This window comes from Thermobia domestica, chromosome 3, assembly GCF_964235325.1.
Source record: "Thermobia domestica chromosome 3, izTheDome1.hap1.1, whole genome shotgun sequence".
NCBI classification, from domain to species: domain Eukaryota; kingdom Metazoa; phylum Arthropoda; class Insecta; order Zygentoma; family Lepismatidae; genus Thermobia; species Thermobia domestica.
In genome coordinates, this window is record NC_137456.1 from 349,015,298 (window position 1) to 349,036,384 (window position 21,087).

The window sequence follows — 21,087 nt, forward strand, 5'->3', positions numbered from 1 at the left end:
TAGGATAAATACGGGTGATGCTGTAGCTGCTTGACTGAAAGTCAAAAAAAGCCATAATTTAGAACGATTAATATAAAACCAGAAATTCCATTTTAATTCCTATAAGAGCGTAAAAGTACCTGGAGTTTTGTTTACTATGTTGATTACTGATTGATATGTTTAATCGCCTCACGGTACGTGTGTTCGTTGATGTTAGAATAGTGTGTATTTGGTTAAGATATTTTTGGTATATATATACGTGTCCTTGAAAGATTAATGTAAATTTCATTTTGTCTTTTCCAGGCATGTACTGTCCAGAAGATAACTCGAATCCTGGACCATCAGGAAACAATATAATAGGTTCGGTGCACGTCCAATATCAGTGGAAGGACACCCCCAAGGGTAACCAGGCGATAAGTGTGGATGTGGTGAAGCCTATAAACGAGTCGATTGTAATCGCAATGAGTGCAAGCACCGTTCCTTCTCCCAAACCAGTTCAGCCTAACATGCCACGAGAAAACGTTCAGTTTTACCCGCTCCAACCGACAAGTGAAGGTGCTAGGGGTACGAATGAGCAGGAGCTTGGTGCCCTGCACCCATCTGTGATGCCTGGAGCCAGTGGTTGTAGTGCAAATACCGATACTGGTTCCTCATTTTTGATCGCAAGTAGTGCCCCCAACATTCAAGCACCACCTTATTCCATGGCTAGTACCACTGAAAATAATGTCGGTTCCTACTATGTTGTAACAGAACCAACGAAATATTCGTATGAAAATACGCCAGCGAGTGGACAAGAAGTTAATGTTCCATCGTGTGTATCACAGGCTGGTGAAACAAGTGAGATGGTAGGATTTGTACCAAGTGTTTATCAACAAAAGCCAAAGAAGATGATGGTGAATTCCTATTTGGCAATGCCAAAATTAAATTTTATGAAGACAAGTATTACCAAAGTGCCGGCTTCATCAGCCGCAAGTGGTGGCCCGTCTAGTGAATCTGTTGGTGGTGGTAGTAGTTTTCAGCCAACAGCAAACGTTGATTCCTCCCCGTCAACGTCTACACCATCGAACGGGTGGTTTCTTGTACGAAAAAATAATACTCCCGCGAACAGTGTTGAGCATGGCCAGCCGAACATGTCTCCTTTCACCACAATGACATCTACAGTCCCCTACCCATATACACCTCCGAACATGACCATCGCCAGTGGTTCGTCTTATGATCCGTATCAGCTCAATGCAAGTGATAGTTCTCGAAACGTTCATGTGAGTAATGTGATCAGCATGTACTCAGGTATTCCTTCAGCTGAGATGCCGAGACCAAATGTGTCGTCTGGTGCTCGTGACTTAACGACCACAAGCACTCCTGAAGTTTCAAGCTCCAAGTCCACGGTGAAAGGATTCCTCGAAAGTTTCACACCTGACGAGAGTAATTATGGATTGGATTTGTCATATCGGAAGGAGGTGCGTGAACCGGAAAGCCCAGAATCTGGAACTCAGGTATGTAAAAAAGAATATAGTACATACGAAGGTAATTCGAAAAGTAAGATATCCTATGTTTTAGAAATAGGTCATCATCGTAGGTTTTGCCATTATTGGCAGATCACTTGCAACAACTGAGAAGCTTCCATGCTCCACGGTCTTCCGCTAATTTCTTCATCTTCACGTATGATCTTTCTGTTTTGATATCGTCCATTAATTGTAGTCTCTTTCGCTCTCCCTCCCCCTCTTTCCTGTCATCGAGCTCCCTTGTGGTTAAGCGGTTAGCGTACGCGGCTTTAGCGTGGGAGACCCGGGTTCGATTCCCGGCAGGAGCTCATGTGGTTCGGATTTCACGTTAATCAGTAGGCCCACGTCTCATATAGCCTCGCTGCTGAATGGGACGTTAAACTTAAAATCAACTCTTTCCTGTCACCATACCCCGTAGCATATTCCTCATGATACAGTTTCTTCTTAGCCAATGTCCCAAGCAGTCTCTCTTCATGTTCTTAATAACACCTAAAATTGTTCTTTTCTCCCCCGCCATATCCAACACCCTCTCATTCGTTTTCCAGCTCATTTTCTCAATTTTTCTCCACCTCCACATTTCGAAAGCTTCCAATCTTTTTTTTTTTAATTAATCATTTTTGTGTAATGTCCATGTTTCGATCCCATACAGTACAGTACTCCACAAGGAGCACTTTGAGTCTTTTTCTCAACTTTTTCTTCAAGGCCCCACAAAATAGTATTTTCTTTCCCGTAAAGGCTTCTTTCATCATTCCTATCCTTGCTTTTATTTCACGTTCACACTTCATATCATCACTAATAATACTACCTAGATATCGAAAACTAGTCACCTGTTACTGATAATATTTTCTCCCCTCCTACTTGTATATTTGACAACACCGACTCCTTCGTTCCAATCACCATGGCTTTTGTCTTTCTCACATTTATTTTCATCCCTTATTCTTCACAGCCCTTCCTCTAACATCTTATTGATTTTCTCCTCAGATTCTGCAACAAGCGTCATATCATCTGCAAACCGTATACATCTAATCAGTATACCTCCTACTGAAATGCCCTCTTCATTATGCAAGCTCTTTTTCACTATCTCTTAACTAGATAGATATGAAATAATAGAGGCAAGAGACAACATCCGTGTCGAACTTTCCTTTCAATTGCATTCTCCTGTCATTTCTTTCTCCTTTCTCTTACTTACTTGATGGCTCATATATGTTTCTTATGAGTCTTTGAGCTTTCCATTCCAACCCAACCATCTTTGGAACTTCCAACAACACACTTCGTTATTAGTTGTCTGTTCGACCCAGCTAATTTTGTCTTTTCTTCATGTTAACTTCTGAAAGCTTTTACTTGTTTTTCTGTGCTTTTGCGTAAATCCATGTTTCTCTTCTGTAGAGAACAATATTCAACACAAAGCAATTGATAAGTATTTTGCCTTATCTCTTTATTCAGCAGCGCACAAAATAGACTTTTCTCTTTCCTCAGTTACTTTTTCGCCATTCGTGTCCTTGCTTTTATTCCAAGTTCGCACTTCATGTTCCTACTAATAATATTATCCAGGTATCGAAAACAGTCACTTACTTCACACTCTCCTGTCCTACTTCTATATTTGCTGCAGACCACTTCGTTCCAGTCACTTATTTTGCCTCTAATGTTTATTTTTATCCCGTATTCTTTGCAACTTCTTTTAAAAGTTTTATAACCTAACATGTATTAAAAACAGTTTTAGAGGTATGTGGTCGGTAATTCACTATCAGAAGTGGCATTCTCTCGAATTGGTGGAAATGGTACAATTAGAGACTCTTGACTAGAATCGTAGTATTGATACAACAATTTTGGAATTATTTCTGGGGATATCAGTGTGATTGCTCGTACACATTATAAGGTGTGTGTTGAAGAACTAAAATAAAGGAAATCTTAACCTTGCGCCCAGTGATTAGATTAATTCAAACTGTTTCGATGTTTGCTGGTGTCTTTTTCAGTGACTTGAGTATGCGGCTAGATCGATGATAATACCGAAATAGTTTGTTTTGATTTCAAAATTAACTGCGTACAAAGTAAAATTTGCTCTATTTTAGTATCAAGAAAGTGCCTTTAGCGGCTGGGATACAGCGGTGTGGAAAGCTATGGGGAAACTACCATGCTGTTCTTTTGCGGTGTGCTACAGAAGAAAGAAACGAGTAGTCTAAAATGCTAAATACAATTGCTTGATATTATCTAAATTCCACAGAAAAAGTTTAACGAAGTAGGCTATGTATTCCACGGCTAACTGCCGTTTTTCCACACCCTAAACCTTAACGAGAATGGAAAATGATGTGTAGAAAGAAAGATTGTATCCGCAGACCTTGGAATATATCAACTGACCACGAAAAATCTAAAATAAATAGCTAAATATATAAATAATAGTGAAAATACAGATATCCTAAATTGAAAATCCCTTATCCGTTTTGAATGTGGAAAACGTAGAAAATACTGTGAATTTTAACTTAGATGCATGAACTTCTCAAAATCACTTTTCGATACTCTCAAAAGCGATGGATTTTTCTGGTGGAAATGTATTTAAAATAAAATTATCAATCTTAAATGTCATTGAAAGTCACATCAGAATTTTCTCAGTTGGTTTTCTCGCATTAGATATTCTACTTTAACATTATGTTGTATGTAAACCCTTGACTGTACTTTTTTAAAGTCAGTACGAACCGTTTTGATGTTGGGTGAACAATATCTAGTAATGGTACTTTTTGGGGCACCCTGCTCAGTCCAAGGTTTTGATGCCCATAAGTACAGTCCGCAGCAAAAAACCTGCAATATGAGCATGTAAGTTTATTGTGAAACTACGCCTAACAGCCCAGAGAATCAACATAACGTCTAAGTGTCACGAAACACGCCAAGAGAAACCTCGGCGTCCTCCCCTGCACACTTATTTTTGGAGATCCCTCGTGGCTAAGCGGTTAGCGTATGCGCCTTTGGCGTGGGAGACCCGGATTCGATTCCCAGCGGGAGCTCATGTGGTTCGGATTCCACGTTAATCAGTAGGTCCACGTCTCATATAGCCTCGCTGCTGAACGGGACGCTAAACTAAAATCAACTCAACTTATTTTTGGAGCAAATGACTTCATCGTTTCACAATAAACTTACGTGCTCATGTAGCAGTTTTTTTGCTGCGGACTGTACAAACAGTAATGCCATTCAAATCATTTAGCGCCCGCTTCTATGACTACTATTTAACAACTGGTTACGTGATTAGTAGGGTAAAGTTAATGTGGTGTTAGTATTATTATTATAGATTTTTATTTATTCCAATGATATTAGTAATGATGACTAGGATTAACCCATATAGCGTCTTTATATTAATATTTTGAATGCAAAAATAGTACTAGAAAATTAATTTTCGTTTGAAACTACTAGATCTAAAGGTGAAGAAACAGTTTTTACAACCGGTTCCTGGAGTCTTGAGTAATTGTAACAACCAGTTCGGGCGAACCGGCAGAATGACACCAGTGGGTATAACTTCTTAAAGAAAAAAGAAAGAAATAGAAGAAAAGAACGCGATAAGTGATTCGTATGAAAGATGAAGTAATGATTCCATCCCACATAATCTGTGATAAAAAGAGATGTTAAACTTAGAAATCAGTCAATCGTCGATATATTTCGGTGCTGTTTGCTGTGGAAAAATCAGTTTCTGGTACCGTGTAAAATTACGTTTGTCCATCTAGAGCTTGTTTCTTCTTTGGTTCCCTCCTGAAATAGTTTGACTATCACTGGATTAGACATCTGTGTAAAAGTACTTGGGAAATCGAAGGATCAGTTTAGCTTACAAGGAAACTTGAATCACCTGTAAACTCAGCAGCACTGTTACCATACCGCTACATAAGGTAATCTTCCCATACATATAACGTACTAGCAGCGTTCACCCCGCTTCGCTGCGGTCACCCCGGAACGCAATAAACTTTGTTACTTAGATAATTTTTACTTTTTCGCTTTCAAGTGATATGATAAAAACCATAGAAGATTGCAGTAAATCTTAACATTATATCGCCTGTCATTTATGTTAACCCGCCCCGCTTCGCTGCGGTCATCCCGGTGCTGGCATATTGTAAAAGTGTCTGTAAAAATAAGCAAATCAATTAAAAAATTTTAAACAGAAGATTCAAGCTATTTTCCGCTGTATATCGCCTGTCATTTATGTTAACCCGCCGAGTGACACGGTCATGCGGGTTGCATATAAATACGTTTATTTTTACCTATGATGAACTAATAACAAAGGATTTGTACGTTATGGACACTTGAATGGTCAATTATCTCAAGACACTGGTAATTAAAAATTAAAGTGATATGATAAAAACCATCTAGGGTCCAAATCCTAATAACCCCCCAAAAATGAAAGAAATTGGTTCAGCCGTATTAGCGTGATGAGCGGACAAAGGATTTTGTACGTTCTCTTTTATATATATAGATGATGTCTTGAAGATCAAGGGAATTGAGGGCTGTTCAAATGTTTACGGAGTCAGTTTCTGTTCTTCAAAATTATTCGAGGTAATTTCTGATATTAGTCTTCCTAAACGTACGTTGCAGTAATCTTCGTTTCGGAACTATAGGCTAAAATTGGTTCTACATTCCTGTTGTAATCGTTGTTGTCTGAGAGATCTGAATCTGTCGTGCTCATGAAATGACTTCCTGAGATAGTTGTTCCACACCGTAAATCAATTAACAGAAAATTTTGTAGAATCAATATTGAGGTTCAAAATATGAGATAGATCCTTTCGAACTACACTTCGAATGTAGAATTACGAAAAAACACGTGTACAGAACACCACTTCTGATAAATCATATGTTCCAAGAGGACTATAGTCGTTTCAGACTCTACTATAGTAGATAATTTACTTAGCCAGGTGGCTTAGAGAGTTTTGCGCTAGGGAAGAATAATAATAGGGAATGGCGAAATAATTATGAAAATAGCGAATGGAGAGGAATATGAGGTGAAACCATACAGGTGCTGATTCTCCACCATAATTAAAAACCATAGTCGATCTTAAATTCTGAAAAGTGATTACATATAAATACATTGAAAGTCAAACTGAGATTCCATCGTAATAAATCTGCAACCAAATAGCTACTATATCATAGACATTTTCGTCTGAGCCAAATACAGAAATTGTGCTTCAGTAATGTCAGATATTGGCCAGCAAAGTTCGAATTACTAGATATTTTTTTCGAGAACTATAAGTCATAGAGAGATGATATTTTGCTTATTTTTGCGAGAAAGAGAACAAGATGCGGATAAAAAGGTTTACTTTTACATCTAGGAACAATGACAGTTATCCTTCCCGCTCCATCTCTCCAGTCTAAGTTCGTTCTGGCAATGCTCTTGGAGCATTCTCCAACTGGTTTTAATCTTAGCATTTGTAGGATGTTTAAAAAAATAAAGTATAAAACTTTTTGTTAGCAAGTAGCGCCTCATTCCCCACCCTTAAGTTAATTCCGCCCATTCGGTACCAGATAACAGCGTCTATTGACAGCAGATTAGAAAAGGTTCATTTCTGGCCTAACATATATATATATATATATATATATATATTGAAAAGTAAATTTACACAACACTGTGTAAAGTACACTTTTCTGGTTTGGATCAAATATGGACCAGCTTGCATTAAGGGGTTAAGCATTATAAAATTTGGGTATTTAGTTTCTTGTCCAAATCATTTTGTAGTGACTCTGGCTCATTTACTAGTGATTACGGTTGTGATGTAGTCATGAGTATAAATACAGTGTAGGCGTACGGCATAAAACCTACAGTGCATAAAATACGAACCAACTTGTGTTAGGAAGCCACTGAAAACATGAATGCTATCTAACAGAGTCAGAATAGAAGCACAGCAGGGGACACGAGAGTTCAAGAGGGGTGCGTCCGTAGGAGCATGCGCGTCAGCGACGGTGGGCATACTTATAAACGAGGTGGTTTACAACGGCTCACTGTAAGTTACAATAGCAGCTCCTGAGCCGTCGATGGATTTGGGGGAGAATGTCGTCCTAAAATTTATCTTAAAATATTTATATGTTTATTGTTGGACTTCCGTTTTCTGTAATGAATTTTTCAAACGTACAGTACAGCACATAAACATTTATGAAGTGCTTAGCTGTACTGAGAGGCCAGAAAATGTGATAAAGCGAATTTTGGTCTAAAAAGTGTTTTTTTAATGGCATGGGTGGGGTAAGAAGTGGGTAATTACAGAACCTAGTTATCGGGCTTTTCTGTCACATTAGGCATGCTAGTCGGAAGTATGCTGTGTGTGTTAAACTGATTTGGAAGTAATAAATTCAAAAGATATTAACCTTGGTTGTCTGTATTCGTTTAGCGTCGAATTTTTTCTGACAGCATTGTTAAGATATAGGTAAGAAAACATTTTTTAATGGTGATCAGTGACATACGCAAAGGGGGTCCGGGTTTAAGCACCCTTCCCTCTAGAAGATATTAAACATTTACTAAGTTAAAAAAAATTCTGATACGATATGAACTTAGAAGCTTGAGCACAAGGGTCGCGGTGGCTCAGTGGTAGAGCGTTCACCTGTAGTGCATGGGGTCCCTGGTTCAATCCCAGCTCGCGCCAAGTGGCCTTTGTAGTGGACAAACACTATGTACTTGGGTTCTCCCGTTTCCTCCCACTTTCTTCATTCCACCATTTCATTCGTTTCTTATCATCACCATCTCCTTTAGCCTAGCCGGCATAACCATAGGAAATAAAAAAAAAAGGAAGAAAGAAAATATTTACACTAGGAAACGGAAATTTCTTGCAGTATCCAAAGCTGAAATCTTTGTGCTCCTTTTGTGGATGAGGAGTCCAAGTTCTGTCTAGATTGACATGTCGGAATTTAATTTTAATTCCTTCGTTCGAATAAAAAGTGACTGTATGCTCTTTTAAGATCGATGAGAATTTTTTGCTCACTTCTACTTTATCGATATTAAGCTTTGTATTGTTCAGATGGTTTGAAAGTCCCGAATTTCACCCGAGTGTGTGTGTGTTTCCTAAAGCAGAGCATCGATAAAGTGGAAGTGATAAAAAGCAAAAAATCTTCATAGATTATACGAGACCTTCTCATTCGAAGGAAGGAATGAAGATTAAATTCCGAAATGGGAAATCTGGACTAGACACATACATCCATTTGCAGTTGGGACTTACTCGGGCCCTGGATCACGATCTTCAGTGGGTAGAAGTTATTATGGGCTTATCTGGTTGCATTGATGTGAACAGACTTTAGGGGAGATGGCTGAAATTCAGCTTATATGTAGAAGAGTCTATATAGATTATATATTCCAAAAGTAAATTGTCCTGAAATGGATGGAACATAGTCAAAAAGCACGAAACATTACATTAAAGTCAATGGAAAATCAATGAAAAAACTGAAGTCGTCCACATATCTTAAAAACTATATTAAGGAGATGGCTAATTGAAAACTTATTTCAAAGACATAATGAAGAGCTTAAAAACAATGTATAGCACGTAACGTAAATATGGATAGAACATTGTCAAAAGTCAAATTGTTTGAGTTAAATCAATAACAGATATAAAGTATATGCATCTTCTGCGAATTACCCAAGGTGTCCCATGTGGAGGTTACGTCCTTAAAATATCTCACATCAGGATATGGAATCTCGAGACTTGATTTAGCACTCAATGTGACTTTTGACCTGATCACGTGACACAATCTGGTCCTTACGGCAAATCGGATAGGCCCTTTTAATGAATCTCTTGCCTCTTTGGTGTCGGCCGTACTGGGGCTCACACTCAACGCTTGCTCTAAGTTACCTCATTGGGGTCATGCTCAATTGAGCTCGAGGCCGTTCAGCCCAACGGCCAGCTCACGAATTTGTACATCTCATCTCTGAAGAGAAGTTGAAATATCATGGTCATGTGTAGTTGTAAGAAGTATGCGTATTGTTCAATTGTGTAAATATGTATTATTATTATTATTATTTCCTGTGTAATTAACTCCTATACATCTTATCTCCAATAACAGTTTTACTTACCTATATCTAGATAGTGCTGACAGCTGTCAGCGAAAATTCCACTTCGCTTGTTTTTACTTACACGTTTGTTTGAACTATTACAAAATATAGGACAGCAAAGTGAACATGTTTTCAGTCTAAAAATAAGATGACTATTCAAGAGGTAGATATTATATTATTTAAAAAGTAGTTTTTGTAACAAGAAGAGAGTGACAAAGAAATATACTCATTTTTAAATGAACACTTCACATATATTATACACGAAATTTTACTACTTTGGTTTGAATAAGTGTCGGAAGGAATTCCATTTATGTTATGTAGAAAAACTCCCATCTGGAAGGTGATGTTCATATTCTGTAATCGAGAGGTGTAACGGATTACTGAGGAGACATGCGTGTGGTGTAGCGTCATCTCTTGACTTGAAAAGTGCATTATAGCATATGGACACCAACTTCCAGTGCATTATAGCATATGGGATTTTTTTAAACGTAACATAAATGTCATTCCTTCATATATCTATTTAAACTAAAGTAGCAAACAATTTAAAGCCACTCTTAGGAATTCTATCATTCCACTTACAGATTTCTGTAATTCCTGAATATTTCTTGTACTTCCAAGCTTTCGACTCTCCTGGAGTATTGGTCACGGAGAATAAAAACAGGAGGAACGGATTTACCTAGGAATGTAACACACTTTTATCAAATTCAGCAAACATACTACAAAATGTGGTGATGCAGGTTACAGTATGGCTCGGCTATATTGCTACTTGCATTAGGTATCATTAGATGTGTGATCGTTGAATTTGACAAAGTGTGTTCCAGCGCTCATTTCTTTGGTAAATCCGTTCTTCCTGTTTTTATCCTCCGTGACCAATAGTCCAGAGAAGAATCGAAAGCTTGGAAGTACAAGTAATATTCAGGAATTACAGAAACTTGTAAGTACAGGCATATTCAAAATGATCTTCCCGATTACAAATTTTAATAAGTCACGTTTCTAAACACGTATATTCATGAAGGTGATATCAAATGAAAGAGAAACTCAAAAGGTTTTAGTGCCTTAAAAAAAAAAAAAAAAAAAAAAAAAAAAAAACTGATGTATTAGTTGCGCAGCTTGCCGATAGGGCAACAGTAACACAAGATAGGAAACGAAGACAGGAAAGTTTTTTGTGAGCTTAATTTTCATAATAACCAGTCTGTTATTAGTACCCAAAGAAATTTTAGAACTAAGTTTAGAGAATTCCCTAGAGGGCACAGTAGTCGTAAATGTTATTTCGATCTTAAAGCAAGAGGGTGCATCTGCAAGAAGAAATTGGCAAATGCGGAAAGAGTGGAGTGTGTGCGGGCCGGTTTCACGAGAACTTCACAGAAGTCCACAGTGTAAACGAGCAGAGGATCACAGATACCGCAGCCTACTATGTGGAGGATTATTCGCAAGCGACTGAAATTGTATCCATACCGGTTGACATTGATCGCAGGCCTTGAAACCTAGCGACAGAGACATTTGAGTTCTGTAGGATTGATGTCGCGTTACAAAAGGGGCTCACATTGAACACCTGTGATCTGAAAAGTGATGGGAATGTAATGAAACAAAACACTTCTGAGTTTCTCTTTCATTTAATATTTTCCTTTATGTGCGTGTTAATAAACGTCAGTTATTAAAGTTTGTAATCGGGAAGATCTTTTTGAATAGCCCTAGAGAATCAAAGTGGCGAAGTTCGGTGTGTAGTTATCTGTCTACTATTTATTTATGTGAGTACATTTTTCTGTGTTGACCCTGTTATATTTTTGCTAAACATTGTGTATTGGCATGATGAAGCGTTTAATTAATGCTGATTATCTCTGTAGGAGGCATCCGGTTTGGACGTCTATTTAAAGAAGTGGAAGGAAGAAGAGGAGGCTGGAACTTCCGATGCTTGGTATCCATTTTGTTCTAGGGTCGTTAGACCAGAACAGGAGGCTGCGTGTAGCACCCCAACAGCGTCAAGTTCCACGGTGAAGCCTCGAGAAAAGAAAGTGAATCTTATTCGAGATCAATTAAGGTTGTATTTGCATGCAACCGGCTGCGGATTTACTGACACTTCTTCAGGCCAAAAGGTAGCGTTTATTCTCTGATTAAAACATTGGTGTATTCGATTCCCGGTGGGGGCACTCGGTCGAAAAAGTGTAAAACGCTTTTTCAGGCCAGCCACCCTGAATGAGGTTTTCTGGGTTTCCCTCATTTACACCAGGCAAATGCCGGGTGGTACCTAACTTATAGGTCCCAGGCCGCTTCCTTCCTTCCCCCATCCTTCCTTCTCTTTCCCTGGATTGTGTGCTCACCGAGGGACGTCATCCCTCAAAACGTGAAGGGCTATACGGCCTTAGATGCCGAAAGCCTAGAAATCCAAATCCAAATCGTAAATCCCTAAAACATTGGTGTAATTCTGGCTGGTAATAATTCAATGTTAATTTATCGTTTTGCATGAGGATGTGTGATAGGGTAAAGGTTCCACAATACTAAGTACGATTTAATTGTTAAAAGAGTTAGCATGAAACACTTGGTTGATGCCCTCTCTAAGAGTTTTTGTGTCAGTTTTAGCGACTTACTCTGTGACCTTGTTCATCTTGCTAAGTGAATCACATGAAGATGGAATCACTTTAAAGTCATTTTGCACTTTTTATGAAAGGGTTCAAAAATTGAGAAAAGACGGCTTGATAAATTGACTGTTTATGTAGGAAAAGATCAACGGCGAATTCGTAATGAAAAAACTTTTGTATATACTTGCAATGCGAATCTTTCTCTCATAGAAACAATAATATAAGCCCCATTATAACGCGCCGAGTCATCGAAATTTGACATCTTGAGAAAAAAGGCGGGAAGAGGTTTTTGATCTTGAGATCATTCCCCTTGACTGTAGGATCGTGGTAAAAATCCGTGGGAACATTGTCATGAAAGGATGACCGTGGGATCATTCTCGCAAAGTGTGAGTAAGAGTCTTGAGTGACCTTGAGGTCATTGCCCTTGTATGAGTTGAGTCGTGGGAAAAATCTGGGAATGTTCTCATGAAAGGATGATCGTGGGATCATTCTCACGAAGTGTGAGTAAGGATCTTGAATGACGTTGAGTTTATTTCCCTTGAGTGACGTTGAATCGTGGGAAAAACCTGTGGGAACATTCTCTTGAAGTGTAAGAAAAACTAAGAATGAGACGTGTGGGGTAGGGGATTGAGGTAATGGGAAAATGAAAATAATGTTCATGGGAATATTCTCATGGAAGCGTGAGAAATTATGAAAAACACTGAAGACGAGACGTGAGAAATGGGTTTGAAAGTCTTTGTAATCCATGGAAAGTGAAATGTAGCTATCGCACTGAACTAACGAAAGAAGCTGAAGACAAGACGTGGGAGCGAAAATGAGTTTTGAAAGTCTTTGTGATCCGTGGGAACATTCTCATAGAAGCTTCTTGGGAACATTCTCATACAAGCGTAACAAAGAAAAAAAAAACGAAACGGGGGACGAAGTGGCTCAGTGTTAGAGCGTTCACCTCCGGTGCTTGGGGTCCCTGGTTCGATCCCAGCTCACGTCGTGTGGACTTTGTGGTAAACAAACCGTGCTCGTGGGTTTTCTCGGGGTTCTCCCGTTTCCTCCCACTTTCTTCATTCCACCATTTCATTCATTTCTCATCATCACCGTCTCCTTGTGGGACGTAAAACTTAAAGATTTCATTTCGTTTCAAAAACGAAACGGGAATATTTCTTAAACCTTTACTTAAAATTACGTATACTATTACGATGGTCACTTTTTATTTCTTCGTTGATGATGAATTAATCTTGAAATCGAATGATTTCAGGGTATACTGTCTTAATATTTGCAACAAGTACTTTTTAAATACAAGATCGTGAAATATACAAGATTATTTTCAATTTCCATGTTTCTCAGGTTCGGGAGAAAAGTTATTTTTTACGCCACACATGAGATAATTCAATTTTGAGATAAAAGAATAGACGAAGAACAAGTAAATCATAGAATTAACAAAAATTTCGATATCATGGTCACTCAATCAATTCTCGTCTTTAGTTATTTTCCTTTACGTTTCATAATTTTTTTTTTTTTTTATTTCTCATGCTTCCATGATAATATCCCCACGAAGATGATTCTTTTCATTTTCCCGTTCCTCCCAATTCCGTACCCTCCACACGTCTCATCTTTAGTTTTTCATACTCACTTCATGAGAATATTCCCATAGTCATCCTTCCATGAGAATATTCCCATAGTCATCCTTCCATGAGAATATTCCCATAGTCATCCTTTCATGAGAATATTCCCATAATCATCCTTTCATGAGAATATTCCCATAGTCATCCTTTCATGAGAATATTCCCATAGTCATCCTTTCATGAGAATATTCCCATAGTCATCCTTCCATGAGAATATTCCCATAGTCATCCTTTCATGAGAAATGTTCCCACAGTTATCCTTTTCATGAGAACGTTCTCACGGTTCAGGGTCACTTCACAACGGTATGTTGTATATTTTTACTTGTAATTTTGGGTCGTAAGGTATTTTAAATATGTACTAGGCTGATTCTACTATTAGAAAAAGAGAAAGAAAAAGAAATAAGTTAGATATAATGTCTATAAAAAGATATTCAAATGTTATTAAATAATAGGATTTTGGAATGTCGTTGTCAGGACAACCAAAAAATAAATAGATTATTGAGTGAGTTAAGCAGACATATTAGAAAGTTGTGTAAAAGGTGTATGTACACGTCATCATTTATATTTATTAAAGATAAGTACATAAAGGATACATTGATGTATTTTAATGGGCTCAACAACTAATTTGATAAACGAACCGTTCTAACTTAAGGTCCCTGCAGATGTAAATTTATGCTAATAATTTTTGTTCTTATGCTGCAGTCTTAATTGTATAAACAAATATTGTTTATTTGGAAGATATATGTGTAGAAGTATAATCACAATTGTCGTAGAAGCGTTACTTTTTTTAAAAAAATCTACAAATCATTGTAGTACCCAACATTTTTTAACCGATCCTTATTGTGCACTGCTGAAGACCGGAGCGTAAGTAGTCGAAATCATTAGCAGCAATTTACATCATAGAAAAAAAAAAAAAAAAAAAAAAACACACACACAAAAAAAAAGATTAATGAAATTCTAAGGGTGAAAAGTTTGACTAGAACGAGAATCGAGTCTTGGGTCCCCGGCTTACCGTGCTGGTGCGGTGACCACTACAGTATCCAGTTCGCTTCTCGATCAGCCAAGCTTACTCATTCTTGAAATCGGGACATCCATTCATAACACACACCCTTTGAATTTAATTAAATTCTCACAGAGGACATGTGAGACAAAATCGATTATTTTCTTTTGAGTATAATTTGTATCTTGATCACAATTACCAATTGTAAGTGAATGTCTTTGTTTGGATTATGAAAAGACGTCACGAAGATTAAGACCTACTTACTTTTCCTCTAAATTTTTCAGTGCTTTTTTCCTGAATGCTCTACTATGAAGAAGGTGATCACTCACATATCAACATGCGAGGATGATGATACTTGCATCTACCTTCACTGCTCCTCCACAAAAGTGATCAAACACCATTACGAGAGATGCCGAGAAGAAAACTGCTCCCTCTGTCAGTCGATGGGAAAAGCAGGTAGAAACACTATTCTTTACTTTATCAACTGGTTTTACATCTCTGTGTGAGTGTTGGTCGCTTTTGCAATTGTTCCAATTCCTTGCTGTATTATACATGATTACATTCAATCTCCCTTATACTATTCTGTACATTATTCAACGTTCTTATATACAGGTGTTCGAAAAGTGTCCTGCGCTGAAAGTTTAACATCATTTTCAAATAAGTTTTATAAAAGATGCTAAAAAACGAACCTGTTCGAACGTACAATCATGTTTGTATACACTTCTGCATGTTAGTGTGGTGAAGATCTTTCGTAATATATATATATATATATAAATTCAATTTGGTTTTTAGGTTATAAATTACTTAAATAGAAATTTTCGTTCATAGTGTATAGTAATTTTACGGACATGGAATATAATTTTGCATCCTGAATTTAACTCCTTTCTCTGTGTGTTTGCAAGTAGGATGTTCATCACTGATGGAAGAAGTCAGACAATAACAAATACAAGCTGTTACATAACAATTCACATTTTTCTTAAACTTCTCCAGCGAAATAAAATGAAAATGAAATCTTCCAGCAGTTTAACGTCATCATATCATAAAAAATGATATCCAATATCATCAAAAATTAATATTTCAGTAATGTGATATGTACCTTGTTATTATTTATAACATCAATATGCATCAAAATAATATTAAAACACTACTGTTGCATTAAAAATATCATCATAATGTATAAAGATTGAGAAGCTCCATGTAGTTGGTATCCCTGAGCATAATACCAACTATTGTAGTTTATGTACGATATACTATGACTGCATGAATAATTTAAAAATAATTGCATGCGATTGCTGATTACACGAAAATAAATATATAGGGTATGATATTCCTCACACGTTAGCTAATGTTACACAAATTGACACTCCTGCTTAAGAGTTAAGCAAACTGAGAGGTTTGTGAAATATCTTCTTTCTCTCCTCAACCATAGGTTGGTGGGCAACATGGAAATTTTAAAACTCTTCTCTCCTTTGGGAGAGCTGTTTTATACTTTAATAAGGTATCTTCTTCGTAACTGCATCTAGATATTTTATCCTTGGTCGTCCCTTTCCTGGTTTCCCTTCTGCCTGTTGTTTCTTCTTTTCCTATTATCGTCATGATTTGTCGTCCTTCATTAGCTTCCTTTAGTGCGTCTTCATTCCTTTTCCTTTCGGTCCATGATATGCGCAGCATTCTGCGCCAACACCACATTTCAAATGCTTCCAGCGTGGATGTTTCAGCGTTACTCAGTGTCCATTTCTCTGATCAGTAAAGCGCCACGCTCCATACCAGAGTCTTAATAAATCGTTTTCGAACGTCCAACGACATTTCTTGATGTTAGTAGTCCTCTTTTTCTATTGAATGCTTATTTAGCCTGCGCTATCTGGAACTTACGTCTTTTTCACTTTTTCCGTCCCATGATAGACTTCCTAAATAGGAGAACATCTTAACGTCTTCGATTTTCTCTCTAGCCATACATTTGCCCCTTCCTGTCCTGCTCTTGTGCACTTTATCACTGGTTTTCTTTTTGTTTATCTTCATTTTGCATGTTTTCTCCAGTTAGTCGTTCAGGTTTGAAAGTGCTTCCTGCAAATCCTTTTCGTTCTCCGCTATCAGTGCTATGTCATCAGCAAACCTTATTGTGCTGAAAACCTGGCTGTTTACTTTTACGCCTTTCTTGTTTTTATCAAAGAATTCTTTCATCTTCTGCATAGACGTTGAACAGGAGACGTGAAAGTCCACATTCTTGCCTCACTCCTTTACTTATTCTTGCTTCCTTCTGATCTCTTCCTATAACAGCTGTTTGGTTCCTGTAAAGTTGCTATATTATTCTTCTGTCTCTGTAATCCACCCTCAGGTTCTTCGACGTTCTGAACATGATATTCCAATCTACCTTGTCAGGAATTGCTGTGTTAAAATGCATACATCAATGTAAACTTCTATTTTATTTTTAAGTAGATTTCTGTTCTACATTCGGAGCAAGGAAGATTTAAAGAAGTTTTAGATAATTTTTATTGTGTATGGATCAAGTTTTAATTGTATAGTTCCATTGTTTGTCTAATTAACGGATCGGATCTTTCGTTGTAATATATTACGATCTAAGTACAGCCTCTTTAATTGTCTGATTAGGATCACTTATATGCTTTGATTGCACTGGATACTGCTTTCATTTGTTTTTAATGTATTTACTAATTTTGGTAACAATATTACTTTTAGTTATGCCAATATAGTCTTACCAACCGGAGTCTGTCAGTTCACCTACGAGTGAATGATTATCTACGCTTTTTGACAGTATAAAGAATCCGTATTTATGAAATATCTTCTGGGGAGTTAAACTTAGTCAATGAAACAATGTCCATTCTTGGACTTCATTTCTAGTGTCTTAGTGAACCATTTTTGATATCTAAATCTTTTAAGTCATAGAGAGTCTTAGGTATTTACATATGCTTCTGACCCTTAGTTATGAGTGAATTGTGTAATTATTTCAGAGTTCCCTCCACCGAAGCCTAGATCCTGGCACATTCCCTCGTCGTCGCATTCTGTCGCTCCTAAGACTGATGAAGTGAGTGAAGTAACGGTAGATAATTATGGACCGTCCTCTTCCGCCGGCTCTTCTCGAACAGAAACTGTAAGTATTATCCGCGTAATATTTTTTTAAAGTAATACAGAATGCTTTTTAAACATTTTGTTACTAACTTTTCACAGAGAGTATGCTTAGTAGCGGAGAACTAATCTCAAGTGTAAGATGTCCTTCGTTCGACATCGTATCTGCTGGTTTTCTTGGAATGTACGGGTTTCTTCACGCTATGTTCATTTCAGCAGCTCTTGCAGAGGGTTATTTGCATTAACTATCGTTTTCCTGTAAGATAAAGAATAGAATCATAGTGATAAAGGTTTCACAGTCTCTTTACGCTAAAGAACAAGCATAGAGCGTTGAAGGTTTCAGTCTCATTTAGGATAAGGAACAGAAGTAACAGAGCATTAAAGGTTTCACAATCTCAATTACGCTGAAGAATAAGAGCATATAGTGTTAAAGGGTTAAAGGCTTCACAGTCTCATTTAGGATGAGAAGTCTGTTCAGTGTCACTAGTAAAACAAAATAGTTTTGTCTTGTAATTTTTATAGTTAGTAATGCTTTCGTTCCATACATGCATCTAGTAGTGAGAATCATGTGTGTCATGTAGGACATATTGGAACTCTACCAATAAAAAGTGAGTAACGATTCGATGAATTCTATCGAATTTCTGCGATAATTTCTTCCCTCCAAAAACACTGCCTAGGACGAACGGAAAGCATTCTTCAATTGTCACGCCTCTATTACATGCAGCGCCTACTCTGGCGACAAGAAAGAGAAGCAAAATACGCGTGACGTATGTGCCATTGTCGCTCTATCAGGACAAATAATGCTAATTTTGTGTGTCGTATACGACACTCGGTGTCCGCAGAGGATAGAGTATTAAAAGTTTCACAGTCTAATTTAGGCTAAAGAACATAAAGCGTTAAAGATTTCAGTCTCTATTTAGGCTAAAGAACAGAAGCATAGATTATTAAAGGTTTTACAGTCTCTTTAGGCTAAAGAACTGAAGCATAGAACGTTAAAGATTTCGCAGTCTCATTCTAAACAATCATGTGAAATGAACTGCACAATTACTAATATTTACACTATTTAAGCCTTGTAGGAGAGAGAAAAGTTCAAGTGCTCACTTCTACTTGTCTTGAATATAGAAACGTCCTGAACTTGTACTGTAGCTTTCCTTGGTATTGGTATGCAACGTTCGTGGTTAGTTTCTTTATCCATAATGGAGTTCTTATTTATTTATTTTATACTCTGATAGTCATATTGTTTTCAAATAGTTGTAGTCATTTGTTCAACGGTTATTTAAGCCTAGACTTTTGTTTTCTGCTGTGAGCAGAATAGCAGGTCACAGATGCTAGAGTTATGTTGATCTTTATAAATTAGAAGAAAAGTTCGGAATGGGACAGCGTTTTATAAATTTAAAACATCATTTCGGTTATTTCAAAAGTAACTTTGGCTTACATATGTTTATTTTTCATACAACATTTTCAGTAATTGTGTCATTTTCAAATGGCATGTCCGGAATAGCGTCTAGTGTAGAGGAATTGCTAGCCAATCTGATAATGATGATTACGACCTTTCTCAGCTCGTAGCGTCCTCTTACATGATTTATAGTAATTGGTACTGAGTCAATCCATTCTAAGTGATCAAGCATACCGCCCGACCATCTTCAAAAAATCTATTTTTTTCATGAATGTTTATACTATATCAGAGTACTTCAGGGCCTACAGTGCCATTTTTGAACATAGAAGACATGTTTGGGAAGAGGAAACAACTGCCGTAGAGGTCTGAATTTGTGTGTGCATGTAGTACGGGGTCATAAGTTTACACACAAAAATTTGGAGACCTGTAGCTGCTCCCAAAGGCCTGGAAAAAAAATCACAAAGTTGGGGAATTATACCAACTCAGCATATTTCACTTCCCAATATCTCCAATGGGCCTGGATTAAGAAACAAAGAAAAAAAAAACTGAAACTTGGGGAATAGTTAGTCCTTTAGTATACCATAACACACACAACAGCGTGTTTTGTGTTTTTGAGCAAAAGGGGGTCAAAGTATTAGGGAATGACGTCATACTCCAGGAAGTGTTTTGTTCACAAATTCAACTAGAAATTCGTTTTTAAGTAAAATAAAGTAAGATGAATTTTTAGTCCAGTCAAGGCTCTCAAGCTCGTTTCTTTCCTCTAGTTGTGACTCACTGTCTTATCAACCACAGCCGCACTGGTTGAAGAATGCCGCCATCAGCAGAAGGCGAGAAAAGTCAAAATGCACACTTGGCAGAAAGTCCGTAAGTACTCATTGCTCTTGCTGCTTGCTTTATCAATGATATTCAATTCTGTTTATTCTTGTTTTAACTGTCAACTCATGCAGAAGACTGTTGTCCTTTCGTTTGATCTGTGGGGGGCGCGGTGGCTCAATGGTAGAGCGTTCACCTCCGGTGCTTGGGGTCCCTGGTTCGATCCCAGCTCGCGCCGTGTGGACTTTGTGGTGGACAAACACCGTGCTCGTGGGTTTTCTCGGGGTTCTCCCGTTTCCTCTCACTTTCTTCATTCCACCATTTCACTCATCTCTCATCATCACCGTCTCCTTTAGCCTAACCGGCATAATCGTGGGACGTAAAATTAAAGATTTCATTTCATTTTTTCGTTTGATCTGTATTCTCCAGTCAGTGAACGCTCACTCACTAGATACTGACTGGGGAATGTAGACAACAGTCTCTTCTAACGAAAGGAATGTAAACGAAAGGACAACAGCCTTCTGCATGAGTTGACAGTTAAAACAAGTATAAACAGAATTGAATATCATTGATATAGCAAGCAGCAAGAGCAATGAGTACTTACGAACTTTCTGCCAAGTGTGCATTTTGACTTTTCTCGCCTTCTGCTGATGGCAGTATTCTTCACCTGTGCGGCTGTTGTGGTTGATAAGACAATGAGTCACAACTTGGAGAGAAAGGAGCTTGAGAGCCTTGACTGGACTAAAAAATCATCTTACTTTATTTTACTTAACAACAACGAATTTCCAGTTGAATTTGTGAACAAAACAATTCCTGGAGTATGACGTCATTCCCTAATACTTTGACCCCCTTTTGCTCAAAAACACAAAACGCGCTATTGTGTATTGTGTGTGTTATGGTATACTAAAGGACTAACTATTCCCAAAGTTTCAGTTTTTTTTTTTTTTTTTTTTTTTTTTTTTTTTTTTTTTTTTTTTTAATCCAGGCCCATTGGAGATATTGGGCAGTGAAATATGCTGAATTGGTATAATTCCCCAACTTTATAATTTTTTTTTCAGGCCTCTGGGAGCAGTTACAGGTCTCCAAATTTTTGTGTGTAAACTTATGAACCCGCACTACATGCAC

The 21,087-nt window shown here is 37.5% G+C and overlaps 1 protein-coding gene across 8 annotated transcripts in view; it reads left to right on the forward strand.

Annotated features, from left to right (window-relative positions):
• LOC145681289 (uncharacterized) overlaps positions 1–21,087 on the forward strand; it is an 85,189-nt gene that overhangs the window by 17,170 nt on the left and 46,932 nt on the right. For all 8 annotated transcript variants that reach the window (XM_081752918.1, XM_081752923.1, XM_081752919.1 and 5 more), the window contains exons 2-5: positions 283–1,472; positions 11,322–11,570; positions 14,957–15,128; positions 17,639–17,778. In XM_081752918.1, the coding sequence (XP_081609044.1) occupies positions 283–1,472; positions 11,322–11,570; positions 14,957–15,128; positions 17,639–17,778 (1,751 nt within the window). The remainder of the gene's footprint in view (positions 1–282; positions 1,473–11,321; positions 11,571–14,956; positions 15,129–17,638; positions 17,779–21,087) is intronic.